This window comes from Lagenorhynchus albirostris, chromosome 2, assembly GCF_949774975.1.
Source record: "Lagenorhynchus albirostris chromosome 2, mLagAlb1.1, whole genome shotgun sequence".
NCBI lineage: Eukaryota > Metazoa > Chordata > Mammalia > Artiodactyla > Delphinidae > Lagenorhynchus > Lagenorhynchus albirostris.
This window is the reverse complement of record NC_083096.1, coordinates 40,078,647-40,093,434: the sequence shown is the minus strand read 5'-3', so window position 1 is coordinate 40,093,434 and position 14,788 is coordinate 40,078,647. Positions and strand designations below refer to the sequence as shown.

Sequence of the window (14,788 nt, the reverse complement as noted above, 5' to 3'; positions counted from 1 at the left end):
AACGCAGCCAAAAATACAATAAATTAAAAAAAAAAAGAATGCATCTTGGGGAACATCTCATATTAGCACATAAATCTACTTCATTCTTTTACCAGCTGTGTGGTACTGTCTCTTTATTCCCAGTCCCCCACTGATGGATGTTAGAGTTGTTTCCAGTATTTTTGTTGTTGCCATTTACATTGCTCCATTGACGAGTTTGTTAAAAAAAGTTGCCTTTGTGAACATAAATTTCTAAAAGAGGAATTTGGGGGCTCAGTGATGTATATATATAAAATTTTTTATCTTGCCAATTACCCATCAATGAGATTTATACCCTTTTAGCTTTCTATCAGCAGTGTGTGAGTGCCTATTTCCCCCATGCTGTTTTCAGTGTTATGTATTATTAAACTTTAATCTTGGCCAATCAGATTGGTGAAAGCAACTCATTTTAATTTAAATTTTTCAAATTATCAGTGAGGTTTAAAACATCTTATATTTTAAAAACATTTATATAAATTCTGTGAACTACTGATTTTTCTTTTGGGCTGCTTGCCTATTTATTACTAAGAACTTTTTATATATTAAGATTATTGGGCCTTTGTTGATCTTACATGATATAAATTTTTTTCCCCAATTTTGGCACTTATCTTTTCACTTTTTCTTTTCCCATGTTAAATCTTAGTGCTTTTTACAGTTTTGTTTTTTATTTGCCATAAAAAGGAAACAAGAATCAAGTTTTATTTTATTCAGATGACTGGCCAGTTGCCCTTGAACTGTGTATTGAATAGTCTCTGATTTGAAATGCCATTATCATATATGAAATTCTGTGTGTATTTGAATCTATTTCTGGGACCAGTTCTCTTTTGATTTCTGTCCACAAGTAGGAAAAACTTATCTTATTACTATAGATTACATTTTAATATTTGGTAAGGCTTGTTTTGTTTGTCCTTATACTTTGTCAGAATTTTCTGCATATTTTCTGATTTGTAAACAGGTTATCTAAGTTCTCCCCTCCCCCCAAGATTCTGTTGATATTTTTATTGGGGTCATATTAAATTTATTGTTTAACCCTTTCCGAAATTTTATTTTATTGAAGAATGTTTTCTTTCTTTTTTTTAAAATTTCTTATTTTTTTGGCCACGCCGTGCAGCCTGCGGATCTTAGTTCCCCAACCAGGGATCAGTCCCACGCCCCCTGCAGTGGAAGCGCAGAGTCTTAACCACTAGACCACCAGGGAAGTCCCTGAAATTTTATTTTTAATTGTTCCCCTAGTCTTTCAGTTTTGCTCATTTTCTGAAACTTTGTCTTTGTGAGAGAATGGGAGTTGGTTTAATTTAACAGGACAGTTATTTGACCATTTACACTACATGCAGTAATGTTATAGAGTCCTAAGAGTAACTATACAGGATGAGCCAAGACTCGCTGTACTAGGAACACATATTCAAGGTTAACTACAGTGAAAAAAAAAACTAGCATCTTGATTTTGGTAATACTTCAGATCACCTTAAGTCAAGAGTAGAGTAAATGACCTGAAATGGAGGAGGATAGATAGATAGCTCACTCACTTATTAACTAGATAGAATGCTACACTCTCTACTATTTTAAAAAAATATATATATATATGTATATATATATGTGTATATATATGTATATATATATAAATATATATGTATACACACACACACATATATACATATGAACTAATATCTGTCAGGTAAGCAAAATATATTGGAGGTTCTGCTTGTGAGGACTAAATAGGGCATAATTCATAGTGATCTTAATAAAGTCATTCATGATGACCTTTTTTTTAATAAACTTTATTTTTTAGAACAGGTATAGATCTACAGAAAAATGGAGACTGTAGTACAGAGGACTCCCACATACCCACATCCAGTTTCCCCAATTATTGATATTTTACATGAGTATGGTACATTTGTTACACTCAGTGAACCTATATTGGTACATTATTATTATTAACCAAAGCTCATACTCCGTTCTGATTTCTTTAGTTTTTACCCAGTGTCTTTTTTTTGTTCAGATCCCATGTAGGATACAACATTATATTTAGCTAATGTGTCTCCTAAGGTTCCTCTTGGCTGTGGCAGTTTGAAGTTTTTTATCATGGAAAAAAAGATATAATTTTTCTAAAAAGCTAGAAAATTTAAAACGAGTAGACAGTTTTAAGGTATACTGATGTTTTAACTTCTGTATTCCTTTCTCTTCTGCATTTCAGGCACTCTGTGAATGTGCCCTCCAGACTCCTTATGACAGCTTGAAACTTGGAATGTTGTCTGTTCTTTCCACGCTGTCAGGGACCATCGCCGTCAAACATTACTTCAGCATAGCTTCAGGTAAAGAGAAGAAAGGAGATAATATATGGATAACATGCTAATCCTTTATTCATGTTGATATTTCAAGTCGTTTCCTCTGTAAAGCTTTAAATCAGGAAAGGTTTCAATTTCATATGGTTATATGTTAGGAATTTCTTTGAAAATGATTTCTTAACTAATTCCTAAGATGATAAAATCTTGCATCTTTGATCTTAACTCAAGGCTATAGTTTTTCTCAATTTGCCCTTTTTTGCATTATATGTGAATGAAACAATATTTTTTAGGGTGCTTAAAATAGCTGGTTTGCTTTTGTATGTCTCTGACTTAAAATGCCCTTTGGATTTAAGTGTATTTCAAAGGCCAAGCGGTGGTGAATTTTAAAAGCAAATGTCATGTGCTTCCTTTTAGGCATATGTTATCCTTCTGGAAAATGATTAAAATAAAACTTTACCCCAGTTCAATAATGCTTTCCTAGTTGCCTGTTTAATATGATTTAACTCCAAAATGCGTTTGTTAATGCCCTGTGAGGAGCTTGCTTACATAACAGACTTAAGGCTAAAGTTTTTTGTTGTTTTATAGTCTTGAAATGATGCACAAGAAATATAACATTAAGTGGATGAGGAAGACTTTTCTCTTACTAACTTTATACCTTTTTCTGCTATTGGTTGAACCTTTTGAACCCTGTGAATTTATCTTAGTAAATTGTTTCTAAGTAAAAAAATTGAAAATAATAATTTTATTCCAAAAACAATTGACATAGAAAAATGCTCACAAATATTATATTTTAAAGGTAGAAATTGGAAGTATCTACTTATTCTGATTATATATGAATATTTAAATTGTATTGGTGTGCATGGGGGAAAAAGATGTTTTAAAGTATTCCCGCAAGTTAATAAAAAGGTCATGCTGGTTGTGGGTTTGGGGATGATTTTTGTTTTTTTCTTTGGGTTTTTCTGGGTTTTTCCCCAAGTTTTCTTTAATATCTTGATGAGAAAAAAAAGGAAAAAAGTAAGTTCCAAAACATGTTTGTAAATTTATAGATGAGTCTGCATTGTCCGTATCACGTGGGCAAGAAAAAGAATGGAGGAAATTACAATTTCCATGGTTTTGTAAAGAGAACTCATAGGTTCATCTTTCAAATGTTTTGCCTATTTAAAAAGCACTGAGGTTTTACCTAAGCTAGTACTTTTATGTCAAGCTGGAAATCAATAAGGTGACCATGTGTCCCACACTGCCTGAGATAGTCTTGGTTTATGCCTGTTGTTATTTATGATAGTGTCCTTTTCAACCATCACAAAGTATGATCACCCTTAGTGTAAAAGATTGCAGTTGATAGGAATCATGGAAAAATCAGCAGGGGAAAGGAAGACAGGAATGAGAGACCCCGCTGAGAAGTTGAATGAGCTTTAATCTCCTGATTCTTCCTGAAGCTCACTCACTTATAACTGAGAGCTTCTCTACTATAAATAACAACATTCACGACATAAACCTTATGTTACAGAATTTCAGGTGTGACTTTTAAAAGTTACTGCAATTATAGGATAGAACTTAACATGTAAAGCACAAGGCCAGTGCATAACTAACAGGTCTTATGACCTCCATGGCAAGATGCTTAAAATCTTTAGGCTTCAGTTTCTTCTGTAAAAATAGGTTGTTGAATCAGATGATCCCCAGGTCCTTTCTAGCTCTAAAATAATAAATTCTTATATAAACCTTTTGCAGTATAACTGTGCCAGCAATTGAAGTGGGAACAGCAAACTTAAAACTTTTGTTTCTCTCCTCTTGAATGTAAGGTTTTATTTGACAAGAAGACTTGTAATGACTCCATTTTAATGAGAGACTATTTGAATGCCCAAGATACAATCTATAGTTGTTTTGGCTTTTGCTGTATTCTTTAGTCAGTTTTTATTAATATTTTTGTGGGAAAGCATATTGATTTTAGATTTTAATCATTACAAAACTATTAGCATATACTTATTCTAGGTACCTTGACAGGAGAAAAAGAAGTGGTGATGTATATTGATCATGGGGTAGAGGCAGAAAATTTTGTTGAAATTTATTGTTAGAGATTTTCTCTTGAAAATGATAAAAATGAACCTATAAAATGAACTGCTTTTGAACTCTATAAATGAATTAAATCTGTACTACTTTTTTCTTCTTGTTTAGGAAATGTGGGTTCTTCCCCTAGATCCTCTGATTTAGTCAAATTAGCCCAAGAGTGCTGTTACCATAATAACAGGGGCATTGCAGCTCATGGAGTGAGAGTCCTAACTAATATTACTGTCTCTTGTCAAGAAAAAGGTAAGTTTGATCAAGACTGATATTATGTATAAACTTTTAGATTGGAGTTTCACCAGAATCCTGTGTGTATTTGGGTTTTTAATCCCTTATTATTTTTAGCCTGTGTGCTTTTATCTATTGGTTGCCTCCTCCTGAATGTTCTTCGGGCAGATTTCCTCAAGACTGCTTAATCCTTGGGGGGAAAAAAAAATGAGGGGGCTTCCCTGGTGGCGCAGAGGTTGAGAATCCGCCTGCCAATGCAGGGGACATGGGTTCGAGCCCTGGTTCGGGAAGATCCCACGTACCGCGGAGCAACTAAGCCGTGCGCCACAACTACTGAGCCTGTGCTCTAGAGCCCGCAAGCCACAACTGCTGAACCCACGTGCCTAGAGCCCGTGCTCGGCAACAAGAGAAGCCACCGCAATGAGAAGCCCACGCACTGCAACGAAGAGTAGCCCCTGCTCGCCACAATTAGAGAAAGCCTGCGAGCAGCAGTGAAGACCCAACACAGCCAAAAATAAATAAATTTATTTAAAAAAATAAAATGAGGACTTTAGGATTGGGATTGCGGAATTGAAAGGTTTTATGGAGCATTGCCCGTTTCCTCCCATTGCTTACCTTTGCTTATAACTATCCAGTGGTATCAGTTTGTTCACCTGTAAAAAAAAACCTAGAAAATTTAGGGAAAAAAAAAACATGTGAAGTTATCGAGTGGCTTAAATAACAGACAGTTTCACTAGGGGGCAAATGAATTAACAGAGCAATGCAAATTAAATTTTCATGGAGTTTATCTCTAAGTATCTATAGCATTAAATGATTTTCACAATCAAGAAGGATGTGCATAGAAAATAATGCATATATTTTATTGTATTCCTAACGTCTTTTGACCCAAACACTTAAAGAAGTTCATGCTGGTGTTCAAAAACAGGAAGTGCATTTTGGATGTTTCATCTGTTTCAGTGCTTATTTTGATCTTTGTTAAGAATCAGCAGTCCCTCTTATCCCCACCAGGCTTCAGCATTGCTTGTTACTAGTGCCTTTGTTTTCCTAGCAACCTGACCTTCACTAGACATTGTTTGCCAAGCCCCTATTAGTTATTTGAATAACTAATCTTGTTTTACTTTTTCCATAGTAATAAGTATTTTCTACCATTTAACACAGCAAATTGCTGTATGTCCTCAAAGCTGACATATTCATTTATTTATTTATTCATTCATTCATTTATTTTTGGCTGCATTGGGTCTTCATTGCTGTGTGCAGGCTTTCTGTAGTTGCAGCGAGTGGGGGCTACTCAGTCGTTGTGGTGCTCGAGCTTTTCATTGCGTTGGCTTCTCTTGTGGAGCACAGGCTCTACGCGTGCAGGCTTCAGTAGTTCTGGCATGTGAGCTCAGTAGTTGTGGCACACAGGCTTAGTTGCTCCGTGGCATGTGGGATCTTCTCGGACCAGGGCTCAAACCTGTGTCCCTGCATTGGCAGGCAGATTCTTAACCACTGCGTCACCAGGGAAGTCCCAAAGCTGACATACATTAACCTAAATGTGGTTAAGTAATTTATTCAGAACTTTCTAGAAACTTTAGAGAAATTGTAGCCCAAAGGTAGTGAAAAGATGGTATAGTACTGCTATTACATGAGACATCTAAAGGGTTCATTTCTTTATGATCTGACTTAAAACATTTATAAGATTAAGTGGGGTCTTGATTATTTCCTAAAAGTAGTTCCACTTGCATGAGAAAGTTGCATCCTAGGTGAAAATGGACCTGCATAATTTATGTTTGGAAGATTGACACATGCTACATGGTTTGCTAGTTTTTTCCTTAGCTAAGCTGGTGACACTGTTTCAGTTAGGCTTTATTTATACTTTTGTGGCTTTAGATCTTGGTTTATTGTATGTGTGTGTATTTTTTAAAAAATATTAGTTTCAGGTGTACAACCTAATGATTCAATATTTGTATATATTATGAAATGATCACCACAATAAATCTAGTTAACATTCGTCACCATACATTGTCATTGTAAAGTTTTTTTTTCTTGTGATGAGAACTTTTAGGATCTACTCTCCTGACAACTTTCAGATATGCAGTAGAGTATTATTGACTGTAGTCACCATGGTTTACATTACATTCTCATAACTTACTCATTTTATAACTGGAAGTTTGCACCTTTCCACCCCCTTCACCCATTTTGCCCACCCCCAACCTCCTACCCCCCACCTCTGGCAACCACCAGTCTGTTCTCTGTATCTATGAGCTTGGTGTTTGTTTGTTTTTTCTAGATTCCACATTTAAGTGAGATCATACAGTATTTGGTTTTCTGTGTCTAATTTATTTCACTTAGCATAATGCCCTCAAGGTCCATCCATGGTCACAAATGACAGGATTTCCTTCTTTTATAAAAAATGGCTAAATAATATTCCATTGTGTGTGTGTGTGTGTGTGTGTGTGTGTGTGTGTGTGTGTATATATATATATATATATATATACACACACACACACATACATACCACATTTTCTTTATTCATACATCAGTGGACATTTAGGTTGTTTCTATATCTTGGCTAGTGTAAATAATGCTGCAGTAAACATGGGAGTACACATATCTTTTTGGGTTAATGTTTTTGTCTTCTTCAGATGCATACTCAAAAGTGGAATTGCTGGATCATATAATAGTTCTATTTTTAATTTTTTGAGGAACCTTCATACTGTTTTCTGTTGCGGCTGCACCAATTTATATTCCCACCAACAGTGCACAAGTGTTTCCTTTTCTTTACATCCTTGCCAACACTTGTTATTTCCTATCTTTTTTATAATAACCATTTTAAAAGGTGTGAGGTGATCCCTCATTGTGATTTTGATTTGCATTTCCCTAATAATTAGTGATCTTTTCCTGTACCTGTTGCCTATCTGTATGTCATCTTTGGAAAGAAGTCTATTCAGATTCTCTGCCCATTTTTTAATCAGATTGAGTTATTGTGCTGTTGAGTTGTATGAGTTCTTAATATATTTTAAATATTAACAACTGCTTATCAGATATATGATTTGCAAATATTTTCTCCCATTCAGCAGCTCGCCTTTTCATTTTGTTAATGGTTTTCTTGGCTGTGCAGAAGCTTTTCGGCTTGATACAATGTATATGTTTTTATAATCTTCAATAAGGTAGTGGAAATATACAAGTCTAAAGATAGCCTTTACATTTTAGAAGTAATGCCACATGTACTTTTTCAGGAAGGTTAGCTTTATGCATTGAAGTATTTCCTATATTTTAGATTCCTTAATGTTTTCTTCTTCTAAGTGTGTGTGTGCGCATTTAATCTTCTCTACTTGACCGCTAAAAAAAATTAGTCTTTTTCCTATAGACCTTTTGGCACTGGAACAAGATGCTGTCTTTGGCCTGGAATCCCTTCTGGTACTTTGTAGTGAAGATGATAGCCCAGGTGCTCAAGCCACTTTAAAGGTGAAAACATCAGTTATTTTAATATAATGCCTGTCTTCATTGCCTAAAGTGTGGATTGGCAATCTCTTTGTAAAGGTTCAGATAGTAAATATTTTAAGTTTTGCAGACAGTGCACTCTTTGTCACAACTGCTCAGTTCTACTATTGCAGAAAAAAAGTAGCCATGGACAATGGTTTTTTTTTTTTTTTTTTAAAAAAAAAAAAAAAAAGGAAGGGTGATGGTGTGGCTGTGTTCCAGTAAAATTTTATTTACAAAAACAGGCAGGATTTGGCCCAAGTGCAAGAGTTTGTGAACTCCTGGCTTAAACAAATATTTGCCCTTGATCTTCACTTTCAAAGCTAGCATTTTGACTGTTATTATTCCAAAATATAGGCGAGGTAAAAATTTGAGCTTTGGCCTATTTTGCCGTCAGTTGAAAGTGTTTATTAAGTTGTAATAGATACATATGATGGTCCTAGATAATGTAAAGTTAAATAGACAGAGCTCCTGCAGTTTTGGAAGTTTATAATCTAAGGTAACACTGATAAGATCACAAAGAACTGATGAAATTACTGCAGTCAAACTCATAAATGTGTAAGCGTGTATTAATTTCTAGAGTATGGAAGCCCTAGTTTTAAGGGCTTTTCACTTTCACTTAATTATAGAATCATCTTAGAGATAGTTAAAAAATTTTTAAATGAGACTATTATTGGATTGAAACATAAAATATAATTTTTGATGGTACAAAATAATTAAGAAAAGTGGAATTAATAGAAGTAAAAGGCTATTAAGTAGACAATGGAGAATGTAAGAACTATAACTTGTCTAAGGTATGGCTTGAGGGAAGTCATGACTTATTTTAGCATGTTAAGAAAAGGTATGATGTAGTCATACTGATGTACAGTAAAGATACTAGTACCATTAAATAAAAGCTGATAATCAAGGGGTGGTGAAGGAAGTAGGCAACATGTGATTGGCAAGTCCACAGAATCCCTTTGGAACCACAATACATTTATTTAAAAAGTTTAAAAAGAAAGAAAGAAAGCAAACCAAAACCTTTCCCACCAATCATAGGTGTCAATAAAACACTGGACTCAGCACAGTGGGACATACATGGATGGTCAAGAAAAGTCCCTTTGTTAGAGGAGCTCTCCATAAGAGGATACTGATATTTATATAAGGGGTCGTAATACCAAGCAGAATGTCGCAAGTTCTCTGGTAATATAAACAAAAGTGCAATTCTAATTGAGAGGACAGAGTGGGGAGTGATTAATTTCAACTAAGGATATTAGGGAAGACTTGAACAAGTAGATGTCATATGAATTAAGCCTTGAAAGACAGGGTGGAATTTCAGTATTGAGGAAGGATCGTTTGAACCTGAAGGACCACTGTTATGAAAGACAGGAAAGCAGAAATGTACCTGTTATGTTGGAAGAATGATAAGTAGCCCACTGTGGCTGGTTGAGGTAAAGGGAGATTAGAAGGTAGTTTGTAGCTCGATCATGGGGGATATCAAATGTCAGGCTGAGGAACTTTGGCTTGATTCTGTAGGTAATGAGATCTTAAAATTTTGAAGTAGTGACCATGCTCTAACTTTTGTTGTAGCTATTATTGTTATTTAAATATGTCTATTATGTACCAAACTTTGTTGAAGGCTTGTATATACATCTTTCACTGTTTACAATAACCCTAACTAGTGAAATTTGTATTCCTCTTATAGTCATGAGGAAATTAAGCCTCAGAGAGATAAAATAACTTGTTCACACACACTTAGTCAGTCAAGGGCAAGCTGACCTTAAACTCTGGGTCTGTCAGACCCTAAAGACATGATTATTCTTCCTAACACACTGAAAGCTACATGGTTGTAGCGTGAAGGATGGATTAATGGGCCCATCTTTTCAAGAGATTGGAATTAGGGAGACATTTATGTTGTAGTAGAGAGAATGAAAGGGAGCTAAATAGATGGGTATTAGAGACTTGACAAAAGTAGAAATGACTAGGTTTAGCAACCTGTTGGCTATGTTAGTTAGAGGACTTCTGGGTTTCTAGTTTTGATGGCTGGGATATTAGGGATGTGATTAACCGGCCTGAATAGAAGCTCTGAGACCAACTGATATTTAGATTTCTGTTGAGAAATAAGAGAAAATTAGAAGCCTCCTCCCCACTTCAGTGTGCTGAAGTCACCTAGGGCACCTTTTTTAAACTGCAAACTTTCGGTAACCCAAACACCAGGGAAAAAAAAGGTTAATTCATTAAGTTTGGGATGGATAGGGCCCAAGAATCTGTATTTTAGTTAGCATCCTAGGAGATGCCATTATGGGTAAGTTTACAAACCACACTTTAGAAGCAGTTCTTGAAAAGTAATGAAAGTGCAGTAATATGACATTCAGTTTGGCATTTATTTGGCCTTTACAGCATTATTCCTTATGATGTTCATCTCAAGTCTTAGACTGAATAGTCTTAGATTAAAATGAGTGTTTAATGTACCATCCTGTCTTATTATTTTAGTTTTAAACATGGCACACTTGCAGATCTTAATATGGGATTCAATGTCATGTGTTTCTTATTAAGAAAAATGTCATGCCTACGAAAAACCCTTTTCCTTGATTTTTCCTAGTAACTTGTAGAGAGTTACTTTCTTTAAACTTCACTTCATATGAACCTTCAGAATGTAACTGGTCCATCTTCTATTCAATATGCAGATCGCTCTGAATTGTATGGTGAAGTTGGCCAAGGGTAGGCCCCATCTCAGCCAGTCTGTAGTTGAGACCTTGTTGACTCAGTTGCACAGTGCTCAGGACGCTGCCCGGATCCTGATGTGCCACTGCCTGGCCGCCATTGCCATGCAGCTGCCTGTGTTGGGCGATGGAATGCTCGGTGACCTCATGGAGCTCTACAAGGTGATTGGACGATCAGCCACAGACAAGCAACAAGAACTTCTGGTAAGGAGCCACTTTTTGAACCTGATGTGGACGAATAGGATCTGGTCTAGTGGGAATTACTTTCAGAATTCCACAGGTTAAAGTAATTAGCTGAGACCAAGAGCATGCTGAAGTCAAAATAGGGCTGGGACCTGGAGCTTTTTACCATTTCCTCTTTTGGTGTAGAAAGCCCTATTTAGTTCACATGTAAAACTGCTTTCTTCCTAAGCCCTGTCAAATCAGCTTAGTGTAGCCAAAGCCTTCAATCTGATATTTTTGTTTTATTACAAAGGACAAAATGAAAATGAAGGTTTTTTTCTTTTTTATACAAGACAAATAAATAATGAACCAAACCGTGTATTGTACTTCCAAAAATGTAAGTTAAAGACCTAGTGATATCAATGACCATAAATTAACCCAATTCCTCTTTGCCAATCCAGGACCTCTTTAGCTGTTTAGGATCCAGTTTAGGTTTCAGTACAGTCCGGGGGCTGGGAAAGGTACATGCTTAGAAAAAAAACAGAAGGTGTGGAAGCTGTGTAATAATGTTTAGTTGAAGGTTCTCCAGGGCTGAGAGTAGACTACGTTCTAAATATGCATAAATTATACGTAAGCTTTAAAGTAGCTACTCCGTATTGTTTGTGGTCATCTGGCTTTATGGCTTGGGAAAAAAACTTAGTGAAATTACTTACTCAAGCCCATTTTATGTTTAATCCTGCAGGGGGCGTTGTGTAAAAGATTGCCCCCATTTCATCATTTGCTATCAGTAAAGGTTACCCAGATGACTAAGTGGCAGTGGTCGTGGGAATCAGGCAGTTACCACAGTATGTATGGATCCTTGTGTGTATCAGCTTTGGAATACTGAGAAGCAGTTAGCCAAGTTTATTTTTCATTGAAGCAGCATTTTCAATTAATGCTTTTTATTGCTTTTTTCTTAGTACTACTTTCAAGCAACTTTAAATTATGAAACATAATATTCAAAAACACATAAGGAATAATATGATGAAAGCTTTTGCATCCATCACCTAGGTTAAGAAAAAAGTGTTACTAGTACACTTGAGTTGTGCCCCGCTGTGTATCTCTCTGATAGTGTCGTCTTCCTTCCTATCAGGATAGGTAACCACTCTCCCAAATTTGGTGTTTGTCATTCCCATGCATGTTGTTACATATTTACTACCTTAGTATATATCCTAAGTGATATGCAATATTTTTGGCATATTTTTAACTTTGTGTTCTCATACTGCATGTAATCTTTTGCATTTTGCCTATTTTTGCCTGTTTTGTATGAATCGTCTATACTGATACGTGTATTTCTAGTTTATCCACTTCACTGCTCTATAGTATTTCATTGTGTGATTATATCATAGTTTATCCATATTTATGGGCATTGTTTCTAATTATTTGCTGTTATACACAATGCTCTGAGCAAAGGAATAAAGTGGAAATTTTATAAATGTCAAAGGAAGACAAATTTTGTTCTTTTTTGATAGGCTCTAATTAGTTTTTAATGCTTTTGGGTAAAGTTATCTTTGACATTGCATGGAGTTAATGATTTTCTTGACTTTCTTACTTCTTGCTCGATGTTAGGTGAGCTTGGCCACTGTGATTTTTGTAGCCAGTCAGAAAGCACTGTCTCCTGAAGTAAAGGCAGTAATTAAGCAGCAGCTTGAAAGCGTCTCCAACGGATGGACTGTATACCGAATTGCCAGACAGGCATCCCGAATGGTACGTAGTATCCTTCTATGTGAACTGGGTTGGTGAAAATGGCAGATTATGAACCTTAGGTTGTGTGATTGTTACTCCTAGTCAAAACTAAAGATGAAGGTAGAAGTACATTTTAGTCATGCGATTAAAAGATGATGGAGGAAAGGACCTAATTTTTAACATATGCACAGAGAATGGTATATATGTTATTATGGGGAAGTTCCATGGGAATTCCAAAAATATGAGCTCTTTCTGGCTGTAGGTTGTTAGCAGCACTTTCATTTTGTCCTGTGCTCCCGTAAGCACAGCTCCCTCCTACCCACATTTATATTCTCCCCTTTCAGTACACCATGTCGTTCTTCCCTTTCCCTCTCCAACTTTATCATTCTTATGTGGAAACGGGAAAGTTTTAGTCTTCTGTTCCCTCTCAACCATATGGAAATCCTAACGATTTTTATTTACTTTTGTTTGAGAGGAAATATAGAGCTTGGATAGTATAGAAATTCTTTGGGGATAAGTCCAGAGAACAAAATTTGAGAAGCATTATTCTAGGTGATTGAAGCACATGTTCACATTTTACAGTGTTTCTCAAATGGGAGAAGAAGCACTATTGACAGGATATTTCTTTATTATACCCAACTGTCCCAAGCATCCAAGCACTGCAAGACAGTGAGCATCCCTCGCCCCCATGCATTAAAAGGCATTCACATCCTCCCACAGCTACCCTTCCCTCAGTCGTTTCCAGAGGGCGCAGTGCTCCTCTTGGTAATCGCTTGATGGAACTTAACTGGAGTTCTCCCCACCCCACTAAATAGCTCATACAAAATGACATACAATAAATATTTATACTTTCTATATTTTGAACTAAAGTTCTAGACATGGGTTATAGTTACTTCCATTCATTTTCTCTTTGGAACTGTTTTGGTAAAGAACTTCAGTCATTATGTTACATAAAAGCAGCTCAGCATGTTTTCTCTGAAGAAATACTTAGACTGAGTCTCACAGAGTTATAATGTGAGGAATGATTGTTAAAACTTATCCAAGGTTTGGGTTTCTCTTTTAGCTGCTACATCAACTAATTCAAGTGTAAGAACCTCATTATCCTCCCCCCCTTTTTTTTCTTAGGGTAATCACGACATGGCCAGAGAGCTTTATCAGAGTTTGCTGACTCAGGTTGCCTCAGAACATTTCTACTTCTGGCTGAATAGTTTGAAAGAGTTCTCACATGCAGAACAGTGTCTCACTGGGTTGCAAGAGGAGAATTATAGTTCAGCACTTTCTTGCATTGCTGAGTCTTTAAAATTCTACCACAAAGGGATTGCTTCCTTAACAGTAAGTTCTCTTAATTCTCCTTTGGTGATGATGACTTGTGTGACAATGGTCTCTCTTTTCTTTTGGGGCTTATCCTCTTTTAACCTTGAAAAACCTGCTGATATATATGTATTTGGCAGTATTACAGTAATAAATAGGACATGGAAGTAGATCATTAACCCCTCCCCCACTTTTTAACATTCATAGATTGGTGAACATTTATCATTTTGTTTTTATCAAGTATCAGGTACACATGTGAAGAGGATTGCTGAATCCATGCAGGAAGGATAAAGTGGAGATAGGGTCCTCCCTTTCCAGATTCCTGTTAGTAAGACTCCAGCCTGGGTGACTGCTACCGTCAAACATAAACCCTCCACCCCATCTCATACCTGGCAACTACTCACTAGGAAACTAGAGTTTCTTGCTTTGTAAATAAAGAAGAAATTATGAGGGATGCTAATGTCTCACCTTTTATCCCACTGTGATATCCTCCTATTCCAAATTAACAGTCAGCCAGCTACTATTCCCTTTTTTTTTTTCCCAAGAAAGAAAGGGTGTGGCAGAGAGAGCAGATCCTTAACATTTCCTTGAAACTAGTTATATTCCTAAGAATCTGTTCCCTAAAATGTGCATTTTCTGTATTAATGCAAGGACTTTTTCCCCTTAAGAGTAAAGAGTTTATGTAATCAGCATTAAACATGTTTAAAATATTGTCACGTGACTTTAAAAATTGTATATATTTAGATGGGGCCATAAAACTTTTGCTACCTGTTTTTTTTTTTTTGCGGTACGTGGACCTCTCACTGTTGTGGTCTCTCCCGTTGCGGAGCACAG

General features: G+C 36.0%; 1 protein-coding gene across 1 annotated transcript in view; it reads left to right on the top strand.

Annotated features, from left to right (window-relative positions):
* The window catches only part of INTS7 (integrator complex subunit 7), a 92,431-nt gene that overhangs the window by 37,879 nt on the left and 39,764 nt on the right, over window positions 1-14,788 (top strand). Inside the window, exons 8-13 of the mRNA XM_060130983.1 lie at window positions 2,213-2,330; window positions 4,476-4,610; window positions 7,942-8,039; window positions 10,721-10,960; window positions 12,527-12,664; window positions 13,769-13,975. Of these exons, the coding sequence (XP_059986966.1) occupies window positions 2,213-2,330; window positions 4,476-4,610; window positions 7,942-8,039; window positions 10,721-10,960; window positions 12,527-12,664; window positions 13,769-13,975 (936 nt within the window). The remainder of the gene's footprint in view (window positions 1-2,212; window positions 2,331-4,475; window positions 4,611-7,941; window positions 8,040-10,720; window positions 10,961-12,526; window positions 12,665-13,768; window positions 13,976-14,788) is intronic.